General features: G+C 37.9%; 1 protein-coding gene and 1 long non-coding RNA gene across 4 annotated transcripts; one reads left to right on the plus strand and one right to left on the minus strand.

The window, feature by feature from the left end:
* Positions 1–6,271: 6,271 nt before the first annotated feature.
* LOC145215266 (uncharacterized) lies at positions 6,272–13,884 on the plus strand. 3 transcript variants are annotated; one of them, XM_080083953.1, is made up of 13 exons: positions 6,272–6,325; positions 6,658–6,800; positions 7,949–8,065; positions 8,443–8,631; positions 8,779–8,964; positions 9,092–9,271; positions 10,013–10,126; positions 10,427–10,594; positions 10,940–11,089; positions 11,639–11,725; positions 12,166–12,197; positions 12,848–12,932; positions 13,389–13,884. In XM_080083953.1, exons 3-13 carry the CDS (start codon positions 8,023–8,025, stop codon positions 13,523–13,525), a joined length of 1,371 nt encoding a protein of 456 aa, XP_079940079.1. In that variant the 5' UTR covers positions 6,272–6,325; positions 6,658–6,800; positions 7,949–8,022; the 3' UTR covers positions 13,526–13,884. The 3 variants fall into 3 exon arrangements, with proteins under 3 accessions (XP_079940079.1, XP_079940080.1, XP_079940078.1); XM_080083954.1 differs by lacking the exon at positions 6,272–6,325 and having other exon boundaries at positions 6,591–6,800; XM_080083952.1 differs by lacking the exons at positions 6,272–6,325; positions 6,658–6,800 and adding an exon at positions 7,022–7,512.
* LOC145215306 (uncharacterized) lies at positions 13,454–15,609 on the minus strand. The gene is made up of 3 exons (XR_013857255.1): positions 15,475–15,609; positions 14,375–14,463; positions 13,454–13,518 (listed from the first exon to the last, which is right to left on the minus strand). It is a non-coding gene; the product is annotated as an uncharacterized LOC145215306 (long non-coding RNA).
* Between the last annotated feature and the right edge of the window lie 154 nt (positions 15,610–15,763).

The following is a 15,763-nucleotide window of genomic DNA, read 5'->3' on the forward strand; positions in this document are numbered from 1 at the left end:
TCTGCCTTATACCGAACCTCCAAACCGGTTTAAACCGGATTTGAATATCGACAATTTTGACCCGATTTTTGAAAAAACCCTAAGGCTATAGTCTTTCCGTTTTTTCGATTTTGGGGGGTGAAATAATTGAAGAAAAATCCGGTTTTGGGTGGGTTTTCGCCGGAATATTCCAGTTTCAAACTGGTTTATACCGGTTTCTGCCTCCTACCGAACCTCCAAACCGGTTTAAACAGGATTTGAATATCGACAATTTTGGTTGGATTTTCGCCGGATGTTCAGACCAATATACGCAAGATTTGCAGATGAGGATCAACAGCCAAAAGAACAGGGAAATCCACAGAGGTTGCACGTCATCATCCTGGCGTCATAATCACGTCGCAGCCGATTATTCTTAGGGAAACACGAATGCGACGTGATTAATCGGGCCACGAAGATTCAGTGCTAGTCTGTAAAAGTCCCTTCAGAAAACGACATTGTTTCCTATATTAGTATTTAACAAGCGAAAAATAAATAAAAATGTGACGACTGGTGGCAGTGCCGGGGGAGGACAACGTCACAACTAACCGCTCAAATTTACCGACACTGCCGACAACAACAGGAAGAACAACATCGTAGAGCAACGGAGATACAACCTGAAATAAAAAGGAGAACCCACCCGGAAGATGTGTTTAGGTTTGTGAGGGGGAAAAACCTTTCTCCTAGTTAGCCAGCTGGCTCGCGAACCCGCAGTAACGCCTGCACCGGTACCCATCTCCGGTGGATTTTAGGCTCTCTCGACCAAGGGGGTGAGTCCAATCGTATGTCTAGCCCTACATTTAGCTAAAGCCATTTGACAACGCGCCACGCCATATCTAAACACGTAACTAAAGGTGAAATGCGGCGCGCGACCCAAGGCCCATCTTAACTAACCTAAACCTTAGTTATGTGCTACAAGTAATCTAAACCCTAGGCGCATCTTGCTGAACATGTAGCACTTCTACTGAACTTGGGCCTTCCATTCGCTGGGCCTGCACATGACGAATGGGAGGCCCATCGGTTAAGCCTAGAGTTATGGCCTAGAATCCGCATTCATGTGTTGACTAGCACGACAACTCCAATGTCATTGACTCCTTTATAATATTTGAAGTTGAGGAGGTTGAGAACGGACTTGACTTGGAATGTCAAGACTGGAGGCGGTCGCATGGACGTTGATGCTTGTGGGAATGGGTTGGGTAAGGTGCGGTTCCAATAACTGGATTCCACTAGATACGCGGAATCCAGGCACTAACGGAAGTTGGTAAGGATGTAGGAGGTATAACGACGAAATCTGAAAGTATAAATATGGAATTTTATTTTTACTATTAACATGCGCACTTTATAAGATTAACATTTAATTATTCTTACGGCAGAAGCTCTGCACTTTCCGGTTGTTTCTCAACCACCAAAGCAAAATAAGATTGAACAGAGAGTGGGATTAGTAATAAATCCATTTTAACTTTTTGACTACGAGAAAGGGGTTTGCAATAAGAGATAACTACCTTCATGGCATCCAAGTCTGACAAGGAATGGCAGTTGATGCTGAACAATGTTTCAAAAACGAAAAGAATCCACACCACCTAAAGAAAAAGTAACTTAAGTACGAGCTTGCAATCACAAACCAAGTGTCCTGGGTAAACTACAGTTTATTTCATGACATTGATTAACTTACTTCTTCCCCCAATGACTTTGGCAGTAATTGATTTTCTTTTTTTTCTTTAACTTGACTGAAAGGCGATTTCAAAATTGTTGCTTCAACTTGTAAGCAATGAAACTCTTTAAGCAAGCAAATGTGCTAACACTACACGCTTCAGGGCATTATCAACTTTCTCAGTTGTATTGAATTACCTGTTCTACTGTTTAATAGTAACATATGCTGTACACATGCGTAAAACAAGACTTACTTTGATAACTTAGTTGATGCACATAGGGAAGCGGAAGAACGCAATGAAGGTCTTGGCCATAATTTCGACAAAGTACGTTGGCACCACTGCGGACCGACGATAAAGATGAAACCGTAGAGGATGGTGGAGACGGTTATGATGAAGAACCAAGCAGGAAAATGACGTAGACGGCAATGATCTGGACAAGAGGATGACGTAGACGGCGATGATCTCGACACGAGGATGACGTAGACGGCGATGATCTCGACAAGAGGATGATGTAGACGGCGATGATCTCGACAAGAGGATGGCGTAGACGGCAATGATCTCGACAAGAAGATGACTTAAACGGTGATGATCTCGACAAGAGGATGACGTAAACGGTGATGATCTCGACAAGAGGATGACGTAAACGGTGATGATCTCGACAAGAAGATGACGTAAACGGTGATGATCTCGACAAGGGGATGAGGTAAACGGTGATGATCTCGACAAGAGGATGACGTAAACGGTGATGATCTCGACAAGAGGATGACGTAAACGGTGATGATCTCGACAAGAAGATGACGTAACGGTGATGATCTCGACAAGAAGATGACGTAAACGGTGATGATCTCGACAAGGGGATGACGTAGACGGTGATGATCTCGACAAGAGGATGACGAAAACGGTGATGATCTCAAAAAGAGGATGACGTAGACGGTGATGATCTCGACAAGAGGATGACGTAAACGGTGATGATCTCGACAAGAGGATGACGTAAACGGTGATGATTTCGACAAGAGGATGACGTAGACGGTGATGATCTCGACAAGAAGATCACGTAGACGGTGATAATCTGAAATATCTGATAGAAAGATAACGTAGACGGCTATGATCTCGACAAGAGGATGACGTAGACAATAATGAACTGGACAGAAAAATGACGCAGACGTAGACAGCGATGACGAAAAACCAAGAAAGTGGATGACTTAGATGGTGTAGTTTTGAGAAGACGACGTGGGCGAGGATGACAAAGAATCAAGGAAAAGGATTACGTCGACGGAGATGATCTGAACGGGAGGATGACGTGGCTGGAGATAAAATCTAGCAGAGATGATGACTTTGGACGAGTGGTAAAGATTCCAAATTAGAAAATGCGTTGACCGGATTGGTGTGGACAATTAATGAATAACTTACATAAAAGATGAAGTGGAAATTGTTAGCACATCTTCGTGGTAGGTTGGAGCATAATAATGACAAGTTGGGGGAGAGGTCGATTGTGAGAGACGTAGCACAAGTGGTAACTGAGTTGAAGTTAACCTTGGAGAATATCCACGATGATAAACGACGCATTGCATGGAAGTCCAAAGGTCTTTGCTGGCGATAGGCAGTTTGGGCGTTGAATAAACAATGGAATTTAACGCGAGTTTGTAAAATCAACATGTCCATGACATAGCGACATATACAAGTTGTGACACAGTAAGTGCAAATGTCAAGGTAAAGTTCTGCACTGGTATTCAAATGAATATTATTAAACAATAACAAAAGTGCGAAAAATTTAGCAAAAAACCTACAATGGTACAACCACCACCTGACTTTAAAATACCAATTACAAGCTTACAGCTTCGATTACAAAATACATATAAGATGTTCCATGGAATAAAAACAAACAAACTTTAGCCCGCATTCCTTTATTAACCACCTAAAATATATTTTATCTGTTTCTATCCTATAATTTTAATACCCTTTTGCTGTACTGAAAACCTGTTTTGCCCTTTATTGTCCTTAAACGTATTATTTAAACTTATTTAGTACCCACCTAAAATGTACCTGTTAATGCTGTTGCTGACATATCAATTAACTTACTATCACGACTTAAATTCCCTTTCACTATATCTGTCCTTTAATTTAATAGCCTTTTGCTGTATTGAAAACCTGTTTTGCTGTTCCCTTTCCTAAACGTATGATGCTGCTCAATTATGTGGCAATCTTTTCATGAAAAAACAAAATATACTCTCACTGAATATGTAACAGAAACATATATAAACTACCATTGCACTTTATTATAATTTATAGCAAATAAACTAATCATACAGAACGATGCATATATATGTTCCAAGGCCACAGGTTCGACTTTCAGAAGTTTCTGATTTTTCTTTGTTTCAGAAGTACCAACAATATCAGTTGCAAACTTGTCAATCTTTAATCAGTTTTCAAGCAGAGTAATTTCAAAATATACTGTTCCCGCACTTGTACAGAAATCAGAAACAAACTGCTATTATATATTCGCCAAAGCTTACTGTTTTTTGGAGCATGCAAATTTTAAATCACTGAGTTTCGAAACGAGTCACTGACGCAATAACAGTTACAAATAACAGTATCTGTTCCGGCAACAAATCAACACATCTGGATGCAAAATAATAACACAGTTCATATATAACTGATTTTAAACCTACAAACTTTTGACAAAGTTGTTCGAAACTGCTGTTTGTTTACCACTTTCAAACGTCAGAGGACTTTTCCAGCACATGTCTGAAAAAACAGGCTACTGCGGCTGTTTTCAAATCTACAACACACAATCATTACTGGTAGTTACAGGTTTGTCCATTTTTCTGATAAGCACAAAACAACAATGCAAGCATCCAACAACGTTATAGCAAACCAGATTCAAACTGTCGGTTTCATAGCAGAAATATATATTAAACTAATAAAACACTGTTTTTTGCGCTTTTTTCTGTTTATTTTTCTGGCCTGCGTCAAAACGTGCATAAACCCTGGTGTGGAGTATTTCCACATGATATGGTATTGCTTAGTCCAACATGGCGTGATTTTGCAAAAGCCAACAAGCTCTATGGCAACACAGACAACGACTCATTTCCGTCAAGTTTCATATTACACGCGGAACGTTTTGCCAGCAGACAAGGCTGGATGTCATGTCTCTTGCACAAGGCTCGGTTTTACTCGGATAAGGACAAAACGTTTAGGCTTGCCGTAGATTAATACAAAAACCACATGCATTATCAAAACGGATAACTGACGCAATGTTTCTCGCAGCTGTTGTGTTTATGCGCACTTTTATTCTCTTTTTAGTGCGTTTCAAAGAAACCTACCACGCAAGTCAGCGAGAGGATATGAACGCCTCGCCCTGGCTGCGTGGGGGCAGATGTTTCATGTTTAGGGTTAAGACTGGATGAATTAAGAATGTAGCATAGACGAACAGATTACTAAGCCATTGTTAAAGCCCTGTGTTTGTATAATCTTACTTGTGTTGTTAATATTAAGGACTGTTGTCACATTATGTATGTAATCAGATAATCTGCCATTTTTGCCCTGTGTGTGAAATCGTATTTGATGTATTAAAATTAGATGTTGGTGTGTAAAAGGTTTAATGCATTTAGAGGTAAAGCCCTGCTAAATAGTTTAACTATCATTTAAACTGAAATTAGCACACAAAGATCTATAAGCGTTGTGAAAGAATTCAAGAGTGAATTCACGCTTGACTGAGTATAAATTAAAAGACTTAATCTGTGTTAATATAAAATCATATTTTAGTTTGTGACGCTATAGTTTAGACTTGAGATAGATATTGAGATCTTAATAGGCTAACTAGGAACGTTACACCTGGACTGGAGGTTTTAGGTCAAATCTGCTCACGTATTTTACCATAGCTTCTAATGCTAATCACTTCTAGGTACCTTGGATCTTTAGCAACAATATAAAATATATTGCGCTACCTTGCGGTGGCAAGTGCGCTATCTGGCGGTAGACTGTGTAGACCTTTCTGTAAGCACCTGTTGTGGCTACTAAACTCGCAATATCAGCTAAATGCTGGTTAGCCTAAGGCATGGCACCTTGTCCCCCCCAAAATACGCTAGTGTATATATATATATGTACACATGTTTCGCACAACTTTTCGTACAACAAATGTCAAAATAAAAAACAACTAAACATTTATAATAGTCATGATAAAGAACAGATTGGAAATAATTAACCACTGTAAACATACCTGTATTGTGTAGGTTGTCGAGCACCTCATCGTTCTTCGACCTCTTCGCCATTGTTTAAAATTTAAATGAACTGCTTCTTTGCCAAGATGAAACCGAATCACGTGATCAGTAAAACGCGGACGCGCCTATAGAAAATCATAGAGCTTGACCGTTTTTTGCTTTGTTTTACTTCCTGTTTTATAAAATGAGTCTAAAGTAGCATGAATATACATTAAACAATGTCTCAAACTTATTGCAACGATATATTACAGTAAACACGCATTGATATCGGACACTGCAAAGAAAGACAAGGTAAAATGATTATTAGACAAGGTCTGGAACTGGTGGATAAATTTGATTAGTTCAGATAAAAAAGTTGACAGAAAATTCTTTGCCTTGAAGAATAACATGCAATCAACGCAGTCGCTTGGTGTTTCTTGCAGGTTCTGGTCGCTTCTGGTAAGTTTTCAGTGACGTTCCACTGTAAAAAAACTGTTTTGCTGACCTAATTACCTTGCCGGTTCCTTTGCAAAGGAATATAAGCTAAGAACGCAAGCCATTAAAATCATACCGAGATTTATACTTTAACTGTGTTTAATTAGTTTTAAAATCATTAGTACGAATTTTTTTGCAAGTTAACAATCCTTTTTTTTCACATATCGTTGTTGGTTTCGTTACTTCATTGCAAATATTTTATCAGATTTATGCAGTCCTATATACTTTGTAAACATTTAAATCTTCAATGAAACGGTCCTGTTTGGCAAGAAACACGTGTATGCATCACATTCCAGGCTTGGACGGCACAACCCAAAACGTCAATCAAACCCATGTTACCTAGCCCAGTGCATCGAAGTTTAATTGAAGCAAGTGAATGGTTTACGGCAAGTTGGCGTTGAAGGTCTACCAAGTCAACCATACAAGCCCAGAGAAACAGGTCAAATAATATGAAATACAATAAATGAATGTGTTTAGTGCAAAGTATGTTCTATTTTATAACTTCCAAATATATATAACGTGTGGTTTTAATCCCCTTTGGGCCAAATTAGCAAAAGCCGCAAGTCACTTAGTAACGTTGATGCAATTTCCTTTAGTAACGTTGATGCCTATTTACGCCCATATCTCCACTGTGTTATTTACAATAATATGCGGAAATGCAGTGCTGAACAATTAATACCTCATTGTAACGAAACAATGATCTGCTGCGTGGGGATTAGTGCACAATCAGAAATCGCTACAGCAATTCGTTACTGCTGTGTTAGCTGATACATTTAAGGATTGCTATATAGAATGCCTAGCTGTATGAAGCGTGTATCACAAATTAATTAGATAGGGCTAAACCGAGAATATCAGTCTACTTTTTATGATTGACTGAATGTGTTGTTTAAAATAAATCTAATAAGAGTGCTGTATAAATTTGAATTGGTAAAAAGGTTTGTGTAGTGTCCGAAAAAGCACAGGCTTACACTGGACAATTTTGATTTGTTTCAGTCTTTAGTGTTTATACACAGAGCAAAATATACGTCTAGAATGTGTTTTTTGACAGACAGTGTTGAAAATTTTTAAGTTTAGAGGAATTTGATACAGATTTACTATGAAGATCAATTTTTTCGTGCTCTTCGCCTGCTTTAGCGTCGGTCTATGCCAAGGTGTATATAAAATTTATTTATAATGTAAATATGATATATGACTTTTCTACTATACAACTTTTCCAAAGAAAGACGCTAGTTATTCTTACTGATTTTTCCAAAACAAAAACTGCAATGAAAGAGCATGTCTAAGGATTTTTGTGAAATTAAAACCAGCAGGAGTATGACCATTACAAAAAAAGGGTTTGAAGTTTTTAGGTCCACCCAAAACTAAGGTTTAATCGGCGGAATAATTTAAAAAGATTTGCGCTATATTTCGATTTAAAGTGGCAATAAATGTCTTTTATAATTTTAGTCTTCTAAGAGGCTTATTGCAGTATCAAAAAATAGCAATTACCGTTTCGTTGGCGATGTTCTAACCGAGATTTGATAACGTGTTAGAAGCCTTGAATTTAGGTAACGTTGTGATCTAACGTCATATCCAAATCATTTTCAGATTGCGTAGACGTCCTGGGAGAGCATCCTTGCTCGATTCACTCAGCCAAAGGATTTTGCATCCAAGCTAACATCATGAGCGTTTGCTACAAAACTTGTAACCCAGTGATTTGCGATGGTAGGTTACAATGTGCTTTTGGGTTCTAGACTGTGTTAGTTTAGCTTCGTTCTTTCAATCGGAGCTCATTTAAAGTTTATAACTTACGAAGGGAATTTTCTGGTCAGATTTACACATTGAAATGTGCCTTTAGTTTCAAACATGCACTAGGGTATTTCCGGCATACATTGACAAGAGAATGTTTTACATTTTACGCGTGACACGTAAACAAAAAACTAGACACATGAATCCAATGCAATTTACATTTTTGGCAAGCATGTACAGAAAATTACAGGGACTGTGAACCGCTTGTAGTTTTAGACATATTACCAAAATCTGATTATTTCTGTTCATATTGCATTTATCGCAAATCTAATTTCGTAGAATATTCTTCCCAGAAACCCCTTGTACTGGAATGCCCACGATCGCCTCTAACGGTGGAAACGACCCAAGCGGAACAACCCACCAAGCAGGTGTAACTGTGACGTATACGTGTGATACTAACTACGTTCTGGATGGCGCCGAATCCAATACTTGCCAAGTGAATGGCTCCTGGACTGTAGATACTGCACCGATCTGCACACTACGTAAGTTAATGTAAAAAAAAATTGATAATATTTTAAAATGGGATATTCATAGCTATGATTGAGGCACAGTGCTTGGGCATTCTATTCACATAAACGACAAATATTAAACAGCTAGGGGTTGACAGTAATTTGATTTCATTTCCACAGAATGTCAAGATCCACTTACTGATCCCTCTTTGTCTATCACCCCGGATGGGCCTTACAAGGTGGGTGACAATATCACGTACGAATGTGTCAATACATCTGCTGAGGAGATGGGCGATAAAGTGAGCACTTGCATGACAAATGGAACCCCTTACTGGACATTGAATGTTCTTCCTACATGCAACACATGTAAGTGAATTTGTAAATATTTTTGTAAGTTATTACTACGAGTCGAAATGTTTTATAATAGTTTAAGACAGATGTTTTTGCACCAATAAAACGCTTTATTTAACACAGCAATCTAATTGGGTTGCAGCAAATGCATGCGGCCCACCTCCCACGATATCAAGCGACGGCATCAACCCGGAAAACAGAGACTATGCTACAGGAAGCAGTGTGACATATCAATGCAACCCGCGACGTGTTCTCGCTGGATCAATGACTAACCTGTGCACTGATAACGTTTGGTCTAACCCGGCACCTATTTGTTATGAAGGTATCACTTTAAATTATCCAGTTCTTGAACTTGGTGTCCATACAACATTCAGCACCACTCGCACCCTTAAAAAGTAAAAAAAAATCTTCAATCTGTTTCACACCTAACTCCTGGACATTATAGCACATCAACTCATAAACCAGGGGCGGGCAACTTCTCCAGTCGGCGGGCCTGATATGGAAAAATGAAGTACCTGGCGGGCCGGATTCCTGAATCGATACATTAATCGCATATTTATCCAGTGATTTAAAACGGATTTTTGACCACCTAAACCAAATTACATTCAAGAACATCACAAATACAATACAGTCCAAACAATCTAACTGATATAACATAAAACTATTCACCACAGTAAATTTAATTCTATACACCACAGACTAAGACACTGCTGAAACACTAACTAGGCTACACGTGTGGAAACAAAGAAAACCGTGAAAGCAGGCCACACACGTGGTTGGAAGTTATGTCGTAACAATGGACGTATGGTGCAATGGTAACAACGGCGGGAAAGTGTCTTTGTTATTGGGGAGCATGACTGTCCGTTACAACTATAATTTGACGCAGTAAGAAAGTAGCGGGGGATTGCGGCAGACTGTGCCCCGGACCACATTATCATGTAAGACCTGAAACTGTCTGCGGGCCGCTCAAAATCCCGTCGCGGGCCGGATCCGGCCTGCGGGCCGTATGTTGCCCGCCCCTCTCATAAACCTATTGAGACCAAAACTGTTTTTGTTATTTCAGAGTGCGTAGACCATCAAAACTGTTCAGATAATGTGGAGTTTGGTTACTGCAATCACCCAGACTACATGGAGGATAATCAGGAATATTGCCGCAAATCTTGCGGATTTTGCACCAGTAAGTCAAAAAGCGTTTGTTACCCAAGGTTATTAGATTGGATTGGTACTTACTCATCTTTACTATCATGTAGTAAAATGCACGAAAAGCACAAACTATATTAAGTTCACCAAATTTAACACACATGAAGTGATAATCTTACAAAAATAAACGTTTCTCTTTAAAATATTCCACAGCTAATATTTTTCTGATTAATTTACTGCCTCGTTTATGATCTGAAAAGCGTTGTTTATCAACTAAGTTTAGGTCTCATTTAACTCTACATAATGGTAAGCTTCAAGCTCTTTTATGCACTCACAGATTGCAGTGAAGCCCCGGCAAATCAAAACGTCACCGTTACTCCTACTGGTCCATACGTACAAGGCCAACGTGTGAATTACACCTGCGAATATGGGTCCATTATCTGCGAAAACTCGAATATATGTTTGGGTGAAGACCAGTGGTTTAACAAAAGTCCCAATTGTTCTGGTATGGTTCTGTTTAGTTTTATCCCAAAATGAAATAATAGTTGTCAAAGTTCACATATAACCTGACAATCTATACACGGACTTGAAAAGAAATTTGATCATAAACATAACTGCCAAAGAACTGCTGGTGTATATAGAATACATCATGTAGACGTTTCAACAACAGCTCGATTGACAACCTGCACTGATGATGACAATAGAGGTTGTTGAAACGTCTGCATGATGTATTCTATTCTATATAACTTACACCAGTTCTTTGGCAGTTATGTTTATGATTAAACCTGACACAGTTTGAAAACAATTTTAACAATGGACGTAAAATGAGTGATTGTGTTATGTTTTCCAGCCGGGATACCGTTTAGTTGTGACTTCGAAAGTGATTTTTGCAACTTCACCGATGACTTGAGCGCTCAGTTTACTTGGACCAAAAATAGATGGATCACACCGTCGTTTCAGACAGGTCCAAGTGTAGATCACACACTGGGAACTATTGAAGGTTAGTGCTTGGGTATTGCAAAAAAGGATATTTGAACAACAGTTCCAATTATGATCATGTCATAAACTTGACATTTATTAGGGCCCAGCGGCATAAAAAATTAGATCACATAAACAGATAGTACGAAACAAACAGGTATAAAATTTGTACACGAAAATTAAACCTGACAACAAAGATATATTTTATTAATTACCCCGCCAGACAAGCGTGCGAGTACTGCCCGAAGAAATGCAAACTTACTGTTACTGTCGTATTTTCACGCAGATTCATGTTCATTTATTATTAACTTGCTGCATTTACAGGAAAATCAGTTATTACGCAGTGCTTACTTTATTTTTATTTTTTCTTCTTGTGTTCACAATTTGTACAAAAATTCACTATCACATAAATAGGGTCAGCTTTTAAAATAGGCAACTGTGGCTCCAGATGCACCCTTTTTGTTTCAACCCTTATTTTACACGTTTACCAGCATGCTGCCTGTCTTGTTATTATGCTCGGGCGCTGAAACAAATAAAATTGATTGATTGATGTATTTATGTATTTTTGTAGGTTACTACATGTATATTGAAACCAGTAGTCCTCGGCGTGATTCTGACCAAGCAAGACTTGTTTCACCAACGTTGACACCAACCAAATGTAAACAATTATCTAATTTTGCATTTTATCGATCAATTTGTTTTAGTATAAACTAAGATAATGCAGCTGTGTGTTCAAATAGTGTAAACATTTTTACACAAAGTGACACACGTATTAAAAATAAACATAATATAATTGGACATATTACGTTGCTCTGCACATCATAATATTTAACGGGTTATAATACTTTACAATCGTAGTATATAGAAATAAAGTTGTTTAGTGCTTTTGAATATTGTTATTTTTTTCATTTTCTTCTAAAACGGACATGTATACACTAACTGTAGACTTTAATTAGTCTTTAAATCTTACACCGATATTTGAAAATAGCGATTTTTGCAGTTTTAGACTTTAGAAATGCAACTTACATAGGTTATGTCTAATGTATACCTAAAGATGCATGTTCATTATCCGTTTTTGAATTTTGATATTTTTTACAGGTCAATGCCTTCGGTTTTACTATCATATGTTTGTGAGTATTAATTCCACTACGTGACATATTTACAATAATTCGAGTATTTCGTTCCAATTGACGTTTTTTTTGTAAGGACAATATAATAGTTACTAAAACCTGCAAGTTGTAGACCCTAAAATCAGTTAACACATTGAAAACAAATATATGCTCCAAGCTTTGGAGCAGGGGTGTGCAACCTTTTTCGTCGGTGGGCCATATAACCAATTGCGGACATCAAGCGAGAGCCATAGATTTTTTTCATGTACACAATCAACTTAAAATTCTTCCAAAGCATAAATACATTTATTTTCTAAAACATATTGAGTTTCGCCGCAACACTGGCTTTCACAACAAAATAATTGTTTACTAGGCAATGGGAATTATTACGTCACTTTCGGTGCAAGGACTTGCAATCTGTTATATAGCCCAGTGGTTGAAAAACGCTGGTTTAGCTCATACTTGTTACGTATAGTATAGCAACTTAGGAAATTTACCAAAAACTAGTGGAAAAAATTGCAGAATTTCCAGAAGAACTACATTTTTCGCTGAATCAGTGTGTTGGCGAGGGCCACACTTAATAGCTTGGCGGGCCGGATTGTGGCCCTGCTTTAGAGCATTGTGAATATTCTTTTTAGATCAAATAAAAAACAGACAGATTGTTTTCATAGGGCAACACCACAAGGACCTTGGAAGCCTTTTTAAAGAGAACATCTCTTCCAAACGAAGTAATATGGAGCCTGAGCGGTAATCAAGGTAAGGAAAGAGATTGAACATTTTGACAAAACAAACAAACCTGCAGCAAACTTCAATTTCACGCACTTAACACTAAAGGTAAACCTCGTACAAAATCCCCACCCTAAATGGTGATTTCTTTCTAAAAAATATCTGCCCATTTAAATCGAATTTATCTGGTGGTTATTGAGGTTAAGGCAGTGCCCACCCAACCATTTTAACGCAATCCTTAAAACACTTTGTGATTTACACTATTTTGGTGGAACATTTGTTTGTTTCACTGCCATGCTCGCTGCAACTGTCCGTCTGTTGTAACATTTAAATTTGTTATGAAATGTTTGCCGAGTTTCAATTCAACACACTACACATAATAACGCCTCATGACTTACCAGTATAGGACAAAACTGGTGTATGAGATAAAACTTGGCCCCCTTTGATGCCACATTGGTTACAAGTAAAACTAAATCATGTCATTAGGTGACGTTTGGTTACTGGGAAGCGCAACCATTACTTCGACGGAGCCATACCAGGTTGTCTTCGAGGGGACAAGCGGTCCTTCTTTCACTGGTGACATAGCGATTGATGACGTAACAATCACGAAGGGTCCCTGTTAAATCGGAATGTTTTAAGACGAAATGCACGAATGTGACCGATTATATGTTTATAGCACAACCCTCAATTATTTGCTATTATATGAATATTGATTTCTAAAATTGAACACTATAATATTACTGTTTTTTCACGGAGCATTAAAACTTGAAAGACCCATAAAAGTTAGTACAAACTAAAAAAGATCGTTTTGGTATTGTTTGATAATTTCCTTTTTTTCATTTCGACTGTTTAAAATGTTAATAGCTGTGAATATAGTTTGGTGACAATTTGTTTATATGCATATCTTTCGATTTGTGAAATGCTAAACTTTAGCAGCCAAAGCAATCAAAATACAGCGACAGGTTTAGTGTCTTCAAATTTATTTCAGCTGATGTACGTTATTCGATAATTGTTATGAACTATACTAAAGCATATAACTTTAATAAATTAATAAATAAGCCACGCATATCTCTACGTGCTAGCAATCAAATTTTGCAAAATAAAGACACAGCAACACTAGTGGCGCCGAATCATATCATATCATAATTATTTTTCAGTTGCGCATACGGTTATTGCATACAAAAAATATTTTACCATAGCTTCTAATGCTAATCACTTCTAGGTACCTTGGATCTTTAGCTGTAACACCTGTTTAACTGTAAATTAATGCTGTTGTATTACTGTACTATTCAATGCCCTAAAAATTATCTCGACCTACTGGATATAACTTTTTAAACCAGCTACGTTGCGCCAAAGTTTGTGTTATATAAGACATGGTGGTAAAAAGTGGTTGTACTATAAAAATTAAGATATGACATAAAAACAACATAATGAGCACCAAAACATACGCTTCAACGATGTGTGAATGTTACCAGTCATATAGTCGATTGAAAACTCTTGCGTTGGTGTCGCTGATTTCCAGAAAGCTTGTGATGACTTCGGTGCTTCTCCAAGAAAATTTCTAGCGAACAAAGATAGGCATTAATATAAAGTAATTACAAATTTTTAAAAAATACACTGTGTTATTGCTACGTATATCACACAGGAGCTATGTTTACACCGACTTTTACGCGAAGACATTATTTTCGCAAGCAGTTGATAAGGTTTTTCGCAAGGAGTGAACATTTTTAAGTTTGATTTAATTAACAAAATATACTTTGTAAGGTGATTTTTAAATTTAATTTAAACAGGCAACGATCGCTTTTTCTGTGTGGGTCAATAGCTTCCTAATGCATTAAAAACATCAATTCCAAAACAACTGTTTACATTTTCATTTCATTAGGAAACCTAAAGGGGAGGTTCATTCACAACACGCAAGTGAAGCAAACAATGCTAAAAAAACTGCTTGTGGCAAAACGCGCAAACGTCCTATGCGTTGCATCTGTCTGCGCAATCAGCAAAATGTGCCGTTAGAGCAACAGCGCCTTTGCTCTCGAAAATCCAGTGGCAACAGCTACAAGTTACGTGTTGACTTGAAGATCTCAATGTTTTTTTTTTTTTTTTCTTCACGGGGTTCGAACCTTCAATGTTGGGGGGTTGCAACAATATAAAATATATTGCGCCACCTTGCGGTGACAAATGCGCCACCTTGCGGTGGCAAGTGCGCTATCTGGCGGTAGACTGTGTAGACCTTTCTGTTAGCACCTGTTGTCCCTACTAAACTCGCAATATCAGCTAAATGCTGGTTAGCCTAAGGCCCTGTGAAGCCATTACTCTTGCTGTAAGTAACGAACGTTATAGTCACGTATACATGTGACACTTTTTAACAATCGACACAGTTATTTCTAACAGTGGTTGCCTCTTAATCATATTGTGAATTATCTTCACTTGTATGAGTGTGACGTAACAAAGCTATTATAAAATCCATTGTAACGTCATACGCGCAGTTGGACGTCAAAATAAAAAACCACTAAACATTTATAATAGTTATGATAAAGAACAGATTTGAAATAATTAACCACTGTAAACACACCTGTATTGTGTAGGTTGTCGAGCACCTCATCGTTCTTCGACCTCTTCGCCATTGTTTAAAATTTAAATGAACTGCTTCTTTGCCAAGATGAAACCGAATCACGTGATCAGTGAAACGCGGACGCGCCTATAGAAAATCAGAGAGCTTGACCGTTTTTTGCTTTGTTTTACTTCCTGTTTTATAAAATGAGTCTAAAGTAGCATGAATATACATTAAACAATGTCTCAAACTTATTGCAACGATATATTACAGTAAACAAGCATTGATATCGGACACTGCAAAGAAAGAC

The sequence above is a fragment of the Phallusia mammillata genome, chromosome 2, assembly GCF_965637545.1.
Source record: "Phallusia mammillata chromosome 2, kaPhaMamm4.hap1.1, whole genome shotgun sequence".
NCBI lineage: Eukaryota > Metazoa > Chordata > Ascidiacea > Phlebobranchia > Ascidiidae > Phallusia > Phallusia mammillata.

Bases quoted from the DNA above. Each gene is read 5' to 3' on its own strand.
- LOC145215266 (XM_080083952.1), top strand. From the start codon at position 7,458: ATGAAGATCAATTTTTTCGTGCTCTTCGCCTGCTTTAGCGTCGGTCTA. The intron at 10,595-10,939 runs GTATGGTTCTGT...TATGTTTTCCAG, and splicing joins CAAAAGTCCCAATTGTTCTG to CCGGGATACCGTTTAGTTGT. The intron at 12,198-12,847 runs GTGAGTATTAAT...TTGTTTTCATAG, and splicing joins GGTTTTACTATCATATGTTT to GGCAACACCACAAGGACCTT.